Source organism: Lepidothrix coronata, unplaced genomic scaffold (assembly GCF_001604755.1).
Source record: "Lepidothrix coronata isolate B3197 unplaced genomic scaffold, Lepidothrix_coronata-1.0 Scaffold223, whole genome shotgun sequence".
NCBI classification, from domain to species: Eukaryota; Metazoa; Chordata; class Aves; order Passeriformes; family Pipridae; genus Lepidothrix; species Lepidothrix coronata.
Window position 1 is genome coordinate 942,028 of NW_016690403.1, and position 14,056 is coordinate 956,083.

At 38.9% G+C, this 14,056-nt stretch overlaps 1 protein-coding gene across 5 annotated transcripts in view; it reads left to right on the top strand.

Annotated features, from left to right (window-relative positions):
- Positions 1-14,056, top strand: part of GABRA1 (gamma-aminobutyric acid type A receptor alpha1 subunit) — a 40,926-nt gene that overhangs the window by 20,788 nt on the left and 6,082 nt on the right. For all 5 annotated transcript variants that reach the window (XM_017833877.1, XM_017833880.1, XM_017833881.1 and 2 more), the window contains exons 6-9: positions 665-747; positions 5,309-5,452; positions 11,050-11,202; positions 13,797-13,999. In XM_017833877.1, the coding sequence (XP_017689366.1) occupies positions 665-747; positions 5,309-5,452; positions 11,050-11,202; positions 13,797-13,999 (583 nt within the window). The remainder of the gene's footprint in view (positions 1-664; positions 748-5,308; positions 5,453-11,049; positions 11,203-13,796; positions 14,000-14,056) is intronic.

A 14,056-nucleotide genomic window follows, 5' to 3' on the forward strand; every position in this document is an offset into this window, starting at 1 on the left:
CTCGTACAACATCTTTCAAGACTGCCTAGGCTGAAGTAGAACTGCTTGGCTGGTAGTTACACAAGTCTAGATCAATTTTGCTCGTCTTTCTAAATGCTTGGCCGTTAGGGATTTAATCCACAGGAACACTGTCTTAGGAGCACATTGTTCACGTCTCTTTTTTTGACCATAACCGTTTCTATTTCCTCCCCTTTGCAAGTGCCTTAATGCAATCTTCTGCCTAGTATTCAAGTATTACTATTCATTCCTTGCTGATGTGTGGTATGTGACTGTTTCCAGTTTATTCAATCTCTTTTATTGAGAAACATGTTTGCACTCGAGCTGATATCAATGAAGTGATTTCAGCAAATGCCTGAGACCCAGAGCGGCCAATTGCAGGCTGGCAGCGAGGCAGCGCTGGCAGGTGCTGACAGACTTTAACCCTCCGCTGAGCAGCAGGAGCTGTCTCTGTCGGTGCTGCCGAAGCAGGGCAGGGGGCAGAGCCAGTCCCCGATGTGTCTGCACAGGCAGCACCCCCAGCAGCCTGTTCGGGCCCCTTCTAACCACTAATGAATCCCAGAACGGAGATTGTGCTGTACTTATTCTATGTGTCTTAACAGAAGTCTATTTGCTGTTTCTGTGAAACTAGAATAAATGTGTCCTTTTGCTCATTAATCCGTTATAGATTGACTGTGAGAGCAGAATGTCCAATGCATTTAGAAGACTTTCCTATGGATGCACATGCTTGCCCCTTGAAATTTGGAAGCTGTAAGTTTATTTTAAATTGAGGTTTCTCCCTTTTTAGGCCACTGTATTTTGCAACTGAGAAAACCTCAAGGTTTTAATCTTATGTATTTTTCACGTTTGTCAGGGTTGTATCTTTATTCTTATATATATATTTATATTTAATATACTGATATTTTATATTTAATATAATTTATGTGTCTTAAATATCCTACAATGTCATGGCTGGACGTGCACAAAAAAGAAAATGACAGTGCTCTAAATATCTAGAAAAGTAGTTTGTCACATGGAAAATGTTGTTAGTTTCATAGTTGCTTTATTTTGCAAAGATCCAAAATCAGTGTTAGAGAAAAGTAAAACACACCATGGATAACTGAATTGGTTTAGGTGAAAAGAGTTCCAATGCCGTAGTCATGGTATGTTTAGAAAAAAATTCTTCATAGGATTATAAGATACTCATAATACACTCATGCAATATTTCTAGAAGTGAAAAATCTCAGAAATTTCCCAGTAGTCCTACGCTTGCAGCATATGTAACCCTAGGTCAAAGAAAATACTGGACAAAATGTAGTGCAATTGAAATCACTGTAATAAGAGACAAAGCTTTTGCTAAATTGAGAATTTCTCCCAAAACTTCAATTTGAATAGTAACCCACCTGACACTGAACTAAACATAATATTTTTAAAAATTAAATATAGTTCCACCCTTCAGTTTTTTAAGTAAAATCCAACAAAATCAAAACCAACCAAAAAACAGAAACCAAAAGTGAAGAGCTGATTCACCCTACTTGTTTCAGCACAAACAAGGAAGTTAAAATGTATGGAAGATGTAATAGTGTACAAATTGTTTCCTCAATGGCTACTTTTTTCTCGCAGAAATGGGTCGCTTCCCTGCTAATGGGTACTTAGTGGTTTGATCAATTGTAGAAGTCAACAAACAGAGCACCCAATTCATTCTTCACAGGTACCCGACAGGGTGATCATTTCCTTGGGCTGAGCAGCTCTGTGTTTACCAGGAGACAGGACTGATGGTTTGTCTTTAAAGAGCTGAGAGCCTGCTAGATAAGATTTGCAGAACAACGAGCTCACACAACCTTGGAGCATAACTGACAAGAAGAGTTTACTCCTTGAATGTAAAGTTTTCTTACAGCACTTCCAATAAATCCTTCCAAAGCTCCTGTGAAGCAGAAGGGGAGGGGGAAGCCTGACTCCAACTAACCAGCAAAGAGCTGCAGGGGGTTCCTGCCTGATGGCAGGAGATCTGTGCACCCCTGGGACATCAGAGTGGCTCAGGATGGAATGTCTTTTGTGGTGCACATTAGAGTGTCCCTGGAGCTGGGGGGGGGGACGGACACACGGCTAATCGTGCATAAAACCTGCTAAGGACAAGTGTAACCATGAACAGTTCTGGAACAAATGTGAACCACTAGCCTGAATTTTACAGACTCAGTAAGACACCAGTCACCACACCTGTGCATCACTGAGCCACAGCCTGAACACCAGACCCTCCCCGGTATGAACATTTTCCATTCTTTGCCTCCATCGAGTTCTTTCTGGCTCAGTGTCCCAGATTAGTGTACTCTTGGCTCACAAAGTGCACGGCTTTCGAGATTACTGAGGATTTTGCCTCAATTAAATGACTAAGATTTGCAGAAATTATTAATGAGAAGGGATAGATAATACGGATTTGCATACACATCCAGAGTCACACCACAAGGTAAAAACAAGATACCAGAGAGACGTGCAAGTGTATCTGCATACCTTTTGTATCTAAATTGATTTCTTTTTCATCCTCTAAAAAATTATCATAATATACAGAATTTTCTTAATTGAACAAAAAACATATTTTGTGATATTTTGTGACATTTCCGATGGAAAGACCATTTCTTACACTCCAGTCAGAAGTGGTAACTGAGATTTTAAGCTCAGAGTGCTGCTGTGGTCTGTCAGGTTTTACAGGATTTTTTCATTACTTTTTTGTTTTGAACACTAACTGCCTATCATTGGCAGCTGTTCAAATGGCGCCTAGAAAAACACCTAACTCCAAATGCTGGAAAGGACCATGAGACAAAATCAAGGAGTTTTCAGGGAAACTTTGCAGTCACCTGCTAAATTCAGACGAGCTCCTAATCTGGGATCCTGACAGGGAGGAGTTCCTTCTGTAACATGGTTTTACTGCAAACACTGCATGAGAAATTCACTGTCCGAAAGAGTCCTTAAAGCTGGACCTCTCCCCTCCTTCTCAACAGATTATGTCATAACTATCAAGGTATAGAATATTTCTCTCAATATTTAGTTATTGACAGAAATATATCCCGCAGGACAAATGACTGGACCCAAGTAAGACATGAAAATGAGAGTCACTGTTATAGATAGAAAAAGAACAGTTCCTGTATTTAATTGCCACTTTTAAAGTGATAATCGTATTCAAATACATTTGGGACATTTCTGTTCAACAACTAAAGCAATTAATTATAATCATCTTAATGGACTGGAAAATGTACCAAAAATGCATTTAATTGTCACTAAAGTCATGCTTTAAGTGCAGACTACAATATCACACTTAGTAGCTCCCCAAGGTAGTGTTTGCCTAGCTCCGTTTGTTTTGGATTAAACCGGGTAAGAGTTTTTTTACATCCTCCATTCATCACTTGTTGGAGCTGGACTCCTAAAAGCCTCCCGCTGAAGGAGCTGCACGTCTCCTGTGGACTGTGCCCCTACTGCAGAGGCCGAGAAACGCTTGACCCAGCTCCAAGGCTAAAGTGATTTGCCAAAGAGCAGCTTAAGCTGGAGGTTATTCCAGTGTAAATTCAATGTGACAAACGCTGAAGAAAATCTGGAACAACGAAATGCCATATGTTGGTAAAACAAAATCAGAAAGGCAGATGCTCTCCTGAGCTCTTACCACAAACTCCTGATTGTCAGTTTAAAACGATGGCCAGTCTGGCTCAGGGCAGTGACAGGAGCCAAAGGCTGTGCTGCTGTTCAGCAGCGTGCCTTGGATGCTGAGGGTGGAATGGAGCGCCCAGTCTGGCAGGTACAGGGCAGGGCAAGCTCCTTTCCAGCACTGCTGAGTATCCTCCCTTCCCTCAAATCCAACCCAGTGGTTCTCAGCAGCTCAGAAAACCAGTCCTCTCTCTTCCAAGCTACTCTCATACTCCAGACAAATGCTTGAAAATGGGTATTATTATTGCCACTCTTTCTTTATGTGACTAGATTAGCAAATCAATTCCTGTGTTTACTGTGGCCATTACTTTTAAAGTCAGAATTACTAAGGTGTAGATTTGCATTTACCATTGATTCCAAAAATGTATTCCAAATTATGTTACAGTGCTGGGGGAATCTGAAGTGTGAGGATAAAAGCACCCTTCAGCTTCAATAATGCAGAACCAAATGCCATGCAATTAATTTACCGGCGCACTCCCTCCAACACCACCTCTTCAATTACTGTTTTCTCTTACATTGATAAGATAAAATTGTTAGCTCACAAATGAGGTCAAGTGAATCAGATTCCTCCCTTTCCTTTCCTGATTGCCAGTCTGAAAAAAGGGAAAATCTCATCTTGTGGGTAGGATTCTACTGTAATTTTGGATGTCCTAAGTTGTCCCACCTGGCTTCTACCTGCCTGTGGTGTGTGCTAGTTTGATGTAGGTTCTGATCACACATTCAGTCCTATTCATGTCTTTGGATACTCTTAGGTGTCAAAATTACACAAGATGCCTTCATGTAGTCAGACTGCACAAAATGACAGAAGAATTTTATTATGGGACTAAGATTAAAAATATTTATATGTAGCTTGATTCTTCAAATAACATGAATAACAGTACAAATCCCCTCAATGGGACATGTAGATGCTACTGAATTATCTCTGTAACATACCAGACTGTTCAGGTTTGGAGAGTGCAGTGCTTTTCTTTTGCTTTGTGCCAAACTCAAATAAATGCGAACTTGAGTGTGAGGACTTCTCAGAAATAACCAAAGTAGAAAATAAAAAATAGAGTCATTGTCATTTAAACTCACTGGAGCCTAGGCAGCCTCAGAAATGTCTGCTCGGGCTGTTTTCCAGCCCAGACAGTGTGACAGGGGACAAGCAGACATGGAGAGCTGTAACCAGGCCCGTTGTTGGGACATCACTGAAGCCACTCTGAGAAGGATTTACTGTCTTACAGTGGCCCAGAAAACATCACACTAAGAAAAATTGAAAAGTCTGGGGCTCGTGTTTCTTGACAGTAGTTAAAAATTAGAAAAAGGGGTTGGAGCCCTTGCTCATGAAATTCCACATCTCACTCTGGCATCTGGGACATTTACATAGGTAGCAATTATGGAAGAGAGAGAAATGTTTTCATGGCATTGAGAACCAAAGTTAATCCAGCCCTACAGCAGATATTTAGCTAATCATCATACGGATAGACCTGTACAATCAGTTCTATTTCCCACTGATAAATTCCAGTAAGCTAGTTTTGGGTTTCTGCAGATAATTAAAGAGATTTTAATATTCAAACTACTGTGCAAAACATTGTTCTGATAGAGCCATAAGGCAGCAGAAGGTGCAAAGCTGAAATGCAATGTATTTTGTTTTAATTAGATGCTTATACCAGAGCAGAGGTTGTGTATGAATGGACACGGGAACCAGCCAGGTCAGTGGTGGTGGCTGAGGACGGCTCTCGATTGAACCAGTATGATCTGCTTGGACAAACTGTGGACTCTGGAATTGTGCAGTCCAGCACAGGTCTGTGAAAAAAGTTTTTTGGGGAAGGGTCATATTTCATTGCCAAAACATAATTTAGAGCAGGACAAAAAAATACAAAGATGTAAGAGTAAGAGGTAAATTGCAATATATGAGCTTCAGATTAGGAAAACATGTCTCTGAAAAGTTAACATATCCTGGGATTATTTTCCTACTTCAACTGGTGGTTAAAATATTTGAACAATTAAAAAGGTTCCTACAGCATCAGATCTAGCCAGAAAAAACAATAATTTACGTTATAAAGAAGCGCTTCTCATATTCTTATCGTATTATCTGCTTACTATGTAAGCTTATAAAAATAGTATAACAATATGAATCCTCAAAGATCATATTCCTGGAGGCAGTGAAGTTGCTAGAAGCAAGTATATAGTTTCTCAAGGAGGTATTTAGAGAATGAAAAAACTATGTCATCAAATTAAAAACCATCTGGAACATCCAAACAGGACTTAGCTTAATCCTGGCACCACCTTTAACTCCAGAACTCTTAATAAGATACAGAAATATAGCCAACATTTAAATATGGTGTACCTGTAACCTTGAAGCTGGCTAAAAACCTTTGCTTTTTCACTTTGTAGTGTTTTTCAAGATGTGATTTTTTTAATTTATTTTCTAATAATTTGGAAGGGGCATGAAGACCTAAATGCAGTAAGAAACTGAGCACTAGGCATGACCAAGAGCTCTGCTGGCCATCCTGCCTGCTCATGGGCCAGAAGCAGCTCTGCATTAGAAGTGTTTGTATTGCTTGGAATGCACAGCCTCGGGACTTGGAGAGAAGTGCAGTTACACCTGCAGAAACCAAACTTCCCAATGTGTAACTGCTAAAGTCAACCAACATTTCAGGGAAAGTGAGGCACTTTAGGGTGAACTGTAATTCATGTCTGAATTTTTTATTTAGCTTGCCAAAATACATTCATATGCTCTATTAAGCCAAGAAAATTTCTCCCAGACAAGTTTCTAGGTTACAGCTGGGAAGCTTCTGTTCAGTTGATATAATCAGAAAAGAAGTAAGTGGGCTGGCAGTAATAAGGACTTTGCCTAAGAACAGCACCAACACAACTGCTCCCACAGACACCGCTCCCGGTGCCGAGCACAGAGGGGTGCATCAGGCAGCCGAGAGGAAAAGGGGAAAACTCTTGGCCTGGCCACACCTAGAAATGTTGCCACTGACTTTTCTGGAGCTAATAATTCAGCCCAGCTGCCCTTCATTGAAAAGTCAACAGGACTTGAGGGAAACTGTGAGGATCCCTTTGCTCTTTCCCGAAGCTGCTCGCTCAGAGAGCTGTGGGGCTGCCCTTTGCACTCCTGGCCAGCTCTCTGCTTGCTCCGTGCATTATAAGGGTGGCAGGATAATCAGAAAGGACTCACAAGCTTGGGAACATATCTAAAGCAAATAGAGATACCAGATATAGTTCAGGGTAATTGGATAGTAATGTGAGAAGCACTCCTAAACTGTTAAGAAAGGCAGGTAAGAAATTTTCAAACAGAACTGAAGCAGGTGTAAAATTTCTTCATACATATCCATGAAGAAACAAAAAAGGTTTTGTTTTGCCCATGCTATTTGAAAGGTTTGAATTTCGCCTCCTTTTTCTGCCTGAAGAAACTCTTTCGCATTCCAGTCTATAAAGTTAGATACAGTATAGTTAATATATAAAATATGCTGAAATGAAAGTGCTGTTGTCTAGATGCTAAAAAACAGTACAAAGAACTAAATGCAATGGTTATCAAAACTAAAAATAATCCTGTTACAGAATCTTTTTGAACCAAACTGACAATTCTCTTTAGTTCCTACCTAATAAGCATATACAGGTATGTATATGTGGAAGAAATATTTATTGCTTGCAAATTCAAGGTCTCAAATGAAAATTATTCTTGATTTGCTTTGGAAAGGAAAATGCTTTGCCTTCCCCAAAATAATGGTGAGGATTAGAAGTGGTTAATAATTCCTTTTCTCCTTGTTGAGGAAGGTGGGCAGCCAGTCTCAGCAGAATCTTCCAGCCTGTCTCCGTCCTCTGCTCATCTCTGGTTTAAGAGATGAAGTACGATATGAAAATGATGAAATCCCTCCCTACTTTCAGAGTCGTGGATAATGACTCATCTTACAAAATGACAAAAGAAATTGAGGACAATCTTCATTTAAGAGTTCTCAGCACCTTTATTAGGCCAGAAAATGAAGCTCTTTTGCAGCTGATTCTGCTGATCGTTAGAGGAATCTACATAATTTTGGGCAATTTTAAGATGATATTTATAGTTGTCTGGAATTCTAGATCCTTATTTTCCCAAGGATTTGGGTGTAGCTGGGTTATTCTAAACAACCTCAAAACTATTCAATGATTTGATGGCTCTATAAAGTCCTTTCTTTTTTTCCCTAATGTCTTCCTTGGCTAGTAGACCACCTTCTGTCCTTATTTCTGGATATATAACAACATAATTACAAACACTGATTTTTTAATGACAAGAGAATCTTGAAAGACTAAACCTTTTTTTATGGTATAGTCTATTCATCTATGCTGGCAATGGAATGTGCAGGTATTACAGGTTTAAAAATAGTATTCAGTAAGTGAAACAATAATTATCGTTGCTGCTGTTTTGCTTAAGCAGAGTCAACCATTTTTTATTTGTATGCAAAATTTCTGTCACTCTCCAGCTACTGATTCATATTGACTCAGAAATAATTTAAAATTATCCTTTTTGTAAGCACCTTAACAAATGCTTAAAGGGCTCATCCAAGATTCTGTTTACATAGAATTATTCTGCCACTTTGAAAACGTTTCTTTGCACTGAGAATCATCAGGATTTATACTCACAATGGTCTGGTTTTTTCTGATGTCCTGTAAATCTGCTGAGAGGATGTTGTTCTTAAGAGTTTTTTTACTGAGTTACATGGCATAAGTAGTAGATGATAAATATTTTGTTTTAAATTAATGACAAGGAAAGCCTTACAGTGATAGAGAAAGTATTGTGATAGCTAGAACTCAGTCCCCACACAGTAATTTTAGGTGCTCACCTGATAAATTTGGTTTATTACAAATAGTTCACAGAACACTGAATAATACATTTAATGGAACCTTACTGAATTATCAGCTGTTGTCTTCTATGGACACAGGTTAGCTTATACTGCCTGCAAGATACTGTAGAACTAAGGGCTGTTTAAAAACTACAGCTACACAAGTACTGAGCACAGGCACAAACTCCTCCAGAGCTCTGAAAATATTCAAATAACTTAATATTCAAACCATTAAGTTAATATAGATGCAGGATGCAAGTGACGACTTTTATGCTTCATATTGTATAATACATATAACTCCATGGAATAAATAAAATGATAAACAGATTTATCTGCACAACACAGTTATTTGTAGAAGACATGGGGAATTACAACAAAGCTAAAAAGAAATACCTTTCTTTCTCACTTCCTTGGATAAGAAAAGATAAGAGAATACAAGATTCATACTTGAGAAAGCCTGGCAATCAGAAACTGTGAATACAGGCAATATTTGCTCAAGAGCTGTTTGAAACTTTAGCTTGTTGGGAATTTTATGGCTGTACTACAGCACTTTCAAAATAGAATTACAGAGGAATTGCTGGGAAGCTAGAGAGTGATAACCAGCTGCCATGAATGTGGCCATGCTTTCAAATAAAGAAAGCCACCAAATATGGCAAGCTAAAGATGCAGTAAATAACTGGAGAGCTTAATGACCTGCAGTCATTACAATCAATCTCATCAAAGATCTCCTCTCTTCTGAGAAATGACTGAGGGCCACTGGTACTTTGGAGGCTTAAGAGGATGGTTTTGCCCTCGAACTGGACTGTAAGGCCTTATTCTGGGGCTCTGCTTTGCTAATTCAGTCCTCATGGCATTACCTTTAGCTGACTTCCAGCTCTGACCTGCTGCAGTGCTTAACAGATGAGAGTAATCCCTGGCTTTTTAATTGCCTTTATGCTTTGGATCTTGTTCTCATTTTCCAGAGGTTAAAAATACTTTGATAATTTAAGCAGCTAAATAAAGCTCCAGAGTACAGTGGTGTGTTCGCTCTGTATTCTTTGCTTGCCATCTCCAATCACTGAATTAACTCTGACATACCATTGTGCACATTCTATACCTGATTGCATTAAAATAGCTTCCCACAGCATATTTGAGTCAATAAAATTAAATTATTAGCTCTTCTAGCCAAGACTGGCACCTTTCATAAGATCATAATCTCAGGGACAGAGGAGAAGAAGGTTGTTTCAGTGAAAGTTAAAGACAGGTGAGCAAAATTCAAGTAATAATGCCCACTATACTACTTCTGTCACTCCTATTTTTGAAAAAAAAAAAAAAAAATTCATTGTATATGCTTTGCTTTACCTCTCAATTTAAAATTTATTCCCTTTTCCCCCTTTGCTACTGTGTTTTATATTGAAACATAGCAGGAGTATTGTCACATCTTATAAATAAGCTTTCCTTGGGGTTATACGTTGAGCAAGATTGTTCAAATGAATGTTCTTCTAGACCCTGCATTAAAGCAATGGGCATTTGACATGCTCGGTGCATAAGCACTCAATGTCTAGACATAGTTTTTCAATCACAGTTTAAGCTTTTCCTGTACAAGAGCTTTCTCTTTCCAGCTGCCTACATTTTAAAATAGAACTACAGTAATTTCATGTCATCTCTAATCTAGACAGAAGTTTCCATTCAGTTACATGTCTACTTGTTTCATTCCTAAGATAATGTTTACTGCATAATAAGACTCAATCACAACAATATGTTTTTCAATCTTTTTGAAAATATATTGTTTTTCCAAACCCATTTTCAGTTATGTAAATAATGATCAGAAAATGAGCAGTATTTGCTCTGCTCTGGCAAGAAAGGTTCATAGAATTACATAAATTGATATATTACAATATTAATCTGTAGTTGATATTATTAAATGTATTAATAAAATATATTCATTCATCTATATATATATAAAAATACCATTCCTTTCCACTGCAATTAGAATACCCTGCTCATATATTTTTGTAGCACCCAAAGCACTAGTGCTAATGAATAGATTCTGTGTTTTTCTTGCATTAGTCATTTACTTCAGGAGAGAATAATCATTTACTGAAGTACTAAATTAGCAGAACAGGGACATTCCATCTTCATAGCACATAAAGCACCCACAGTGGTAATGCAGACACAGTTGCATCAACAATTACATCTTAAGCCTGGCCCCACTGAAACACTTTTGGGAGCCTGTCTTGATTTAGTCTTCAGATGATGTTTACACGGGTTTACTGTGATGGTTTTCCATCTTCTAATGGAACAAGACCTTTCACAAGAGCTCTGAGCAGCCACCAGGTAATGCAGACATTCATTCACTACTCAGCACAGATGAAAATATGTAAATTTAATTAGCATTTCCCAGAACAGTCTAGTTTTGTATTATTAGTCGAACTTCAGAACCAGGTTTACTAAATGTTTTCTTCAGAGCTGACCCAGTTTGATCTGAGGACTTTTTTTATAAAAGGGATGAATATATTGAAAAATTACTTCCTATAAAGCTCTCTCATTTGTATATTTATAAAAACTTTAATGTCCCTGTTTTTCTTGATTTTAGGAGAATATGTTGTTATGACTACACATTTTCATTTGAAGAGGAAGATTGGCTATTTTGTCATCCAGACTTACCTGCCATGCATCATGACAGTGATTCTGTCACAGGTGTCCTTCTGGCTTAACAGAGAATCTGTTCCAGCAAGAACAGTGTTTGGTAAGCAAGACCTATAAACTGCCTGGCAATCATGAGGCAAATAGATTTAAGAAGTTTTATGGTAAAACTTCTTAACTTCTCGTGTAATATGATGTTGGAGAACAGCATGAGCTTGGCCACAGTGCAGTACACAGGAGTTAAGATGTTCCATTGCAAGGATGTACATCCAAACCTTTAAAACTGATTGTAAGAAGAGACTTGAAAATAGCTCAGTTTATTACTGCTTCAATTTTCCAAAACAACCAGAATATGAATAAAACATTTCTGACAATGGCAGTGACATTCATGAGGGGATTATCAGAAAGGCTTTAATCCCATGGGTATTGGTCATTTGACATCCTTAGGGCCATTGAAAATTTTTATCTTAAAATTTTTTTTTCATAATCCCTTTTGCAGGCTGCTGCTAAAGATCTCCTGTTGAGATCAGCAACAATTTATTGTGCTTATAGTAGTGAATAGATGCACACAACAAATACAGTGAGGAAGCAATCTAAAGGACTCTCAGTGTATACAGCTGGTCCCTAGAGTTTAACCACTGCTTGCAAATGCTTATCTTAAATTAGAAACAAATAACTTGCATATTCTTTGGAGAGATTAATCCATGTCAAGTACATATCAAATGAGAAAAAAAAAAAGGCAAAAAAACCCCCAAACAAACAAACAAACAAACAAAAACAACTAAAAAACCAAAGCAAACAGGTGTAACAAATCTTTATTTAGGAAAACTAGAACCTGAGATATCAGCTATGTGACCTAATCTTTTTGGTGATATTCAGATGGGACAGCTGAACACCTTTGGCAGGAGGAGGTGGAAGAACACACAGCCAAACTGGCTTTTACACTTGTTTCCCTGCCTCAGGGCATTGCAGGCCAGGATGCTTTGGGCTTTGCCCAAGAGAATCTCTCCCCATTTCCCCAGAGACTCACTGCTGAGAAATGCAGAGCTATCTTACTGACCTTTCCTGGCACTCTTCACAGCTGTGCTTTAGCTTCCTAATGCCTCTGGAAATCAGTCACAACTTGCATAGCCTTAGACCTCATGAACCAAGCAGAGGCTTTCTGTTGAGAGGTGCATTTACAGGACAATGGTTTAGACTACAGCATATTAAATTTGATTTACATAATATTGTTTAAATTAGTAACTAAAATTAGTTCTGAATTTTTAGCATCAGCTTGACTGAGAACTGCTCTAGTAGGGACTTTTATGGGTCTCTGTAGTCAAAGCTATTGAAATTGTAACTATTTCACCTGTTTTTGCACATACCATTTAAAAAGAAGTGTCTGATCATCAGTTTGGAATGCTTCATTGTCACTAGATGGAGAACAGAATTTCCTAGTCTCAATGAGTAACATATAATACTGCAGTGCTCAAAGTGCCATCTTCACAGACTCAAGAACCCACACATTTCTCAGTTTTCCTTTTAGAAGACAGTTATTTAGTAAATAGTCTTGTGTTAGCTCCATCGCTATGTATCAAGAGAGCTTTTTCATTTCATGATGGCAGTGAAACAAAGTCTCAGAACATGTTGCATGAATACATACACATACAGAAGCACAACTTTCATCTTTTAAGTCCACTTAGTACCGCAGATAATAAAAGTTATAAATCCTGTTTTGCTACTGTGTAAGAGAAACATAAGCTCACTCGTAATGAGTCAAAGACAAGATTTGTCTCTCAGGGAAGAGGAATTGCTTCCTCATTAGGCAGTAATAATTCAAGCCCTTCACACTCCCATGTAAATACGTTGTTCATTATCTGGCCTATTTTAGCCACTGCTCATTTTCACTGGCAGTGCAGCGAAGATGAACTCACCAGACACATTCAATCCATGACAGTGCAGTTGTCAAGGTAACTTGTGGACATGTGATTTGATGTAAAGGCCTGACATGCACTTGGAGATTCATTTTTTAAGCAGCTGCAGGCAGAGTGAGTTCAGTACAGTCCTGGTTCTCTCTCAGGTAAGGGGCAAGATTTAGCAGTGAGAAGTTCTGATATCAGAAAAGCAAATTACACTGTCATTGTTCCTACGTAAAATGTTTGCTGTTTTCTGGGCATCGGTGAATAAAGGGACAGAAATCTGTAAAACCATCAATTCAAGTAAATGTAATAACACATAAATCTTAGTGCCCTTTGAGTATACCTTTGAAGGAGCTTATACCAAATAATCGGAATGAAACGACGAGTATTTTAGTTTTCTCAGTATCTTGAAACTGTTGCAAGAAAGAACTAAAGATGTTAAATTGTTACACCCATAGGACAATTTGCAGGGCACGAGTAAAGAACAGTGACTATGAATCTTCAAATACCAGGAAGTGTAAAGTAGTATCCATTCCACAACCCATGACATTATTTCCATTCCAACTTTAAAAATAATATTCCATTACAACAATGTAAAGGATAAAGGTATAAAAAATGTTTTGAAGATCCTGCAACTTCCACAGAACTTGAAATCTGCTATCCTCAATTACCAACTGAACCCAGATGGGGAGGTTTATAAGAATCGGAGGCGTAGAAAAGGCTTTTCCATCTGTGAGAAATGAAGGCCAAAATCCAGCTGCTGGCCCTAAAGCCACCGCCCCGGTTTGCTTTGCAGGAGTGACCACCGTGCTGACCATGACCACGCTGAGCATCAGCGCCAGGAACTCGCTGCCCAAGGTGGCCTATGCCACGGCCATGGACTGGTTCATCGCCGTCTGCTACGCCTTCGTCTTCTCGGCGCTCATCGAGTTCGCCACCGTCAACTACTTCACCAAGAGGGGCTACGCCTGGGACGGCAAGAGCGTCGTCCCCGAGAAGGTAACGCCACTTACCCAGCCCAACAGGGCACACGGGGCCTGGGCACAGAGGGCGGGG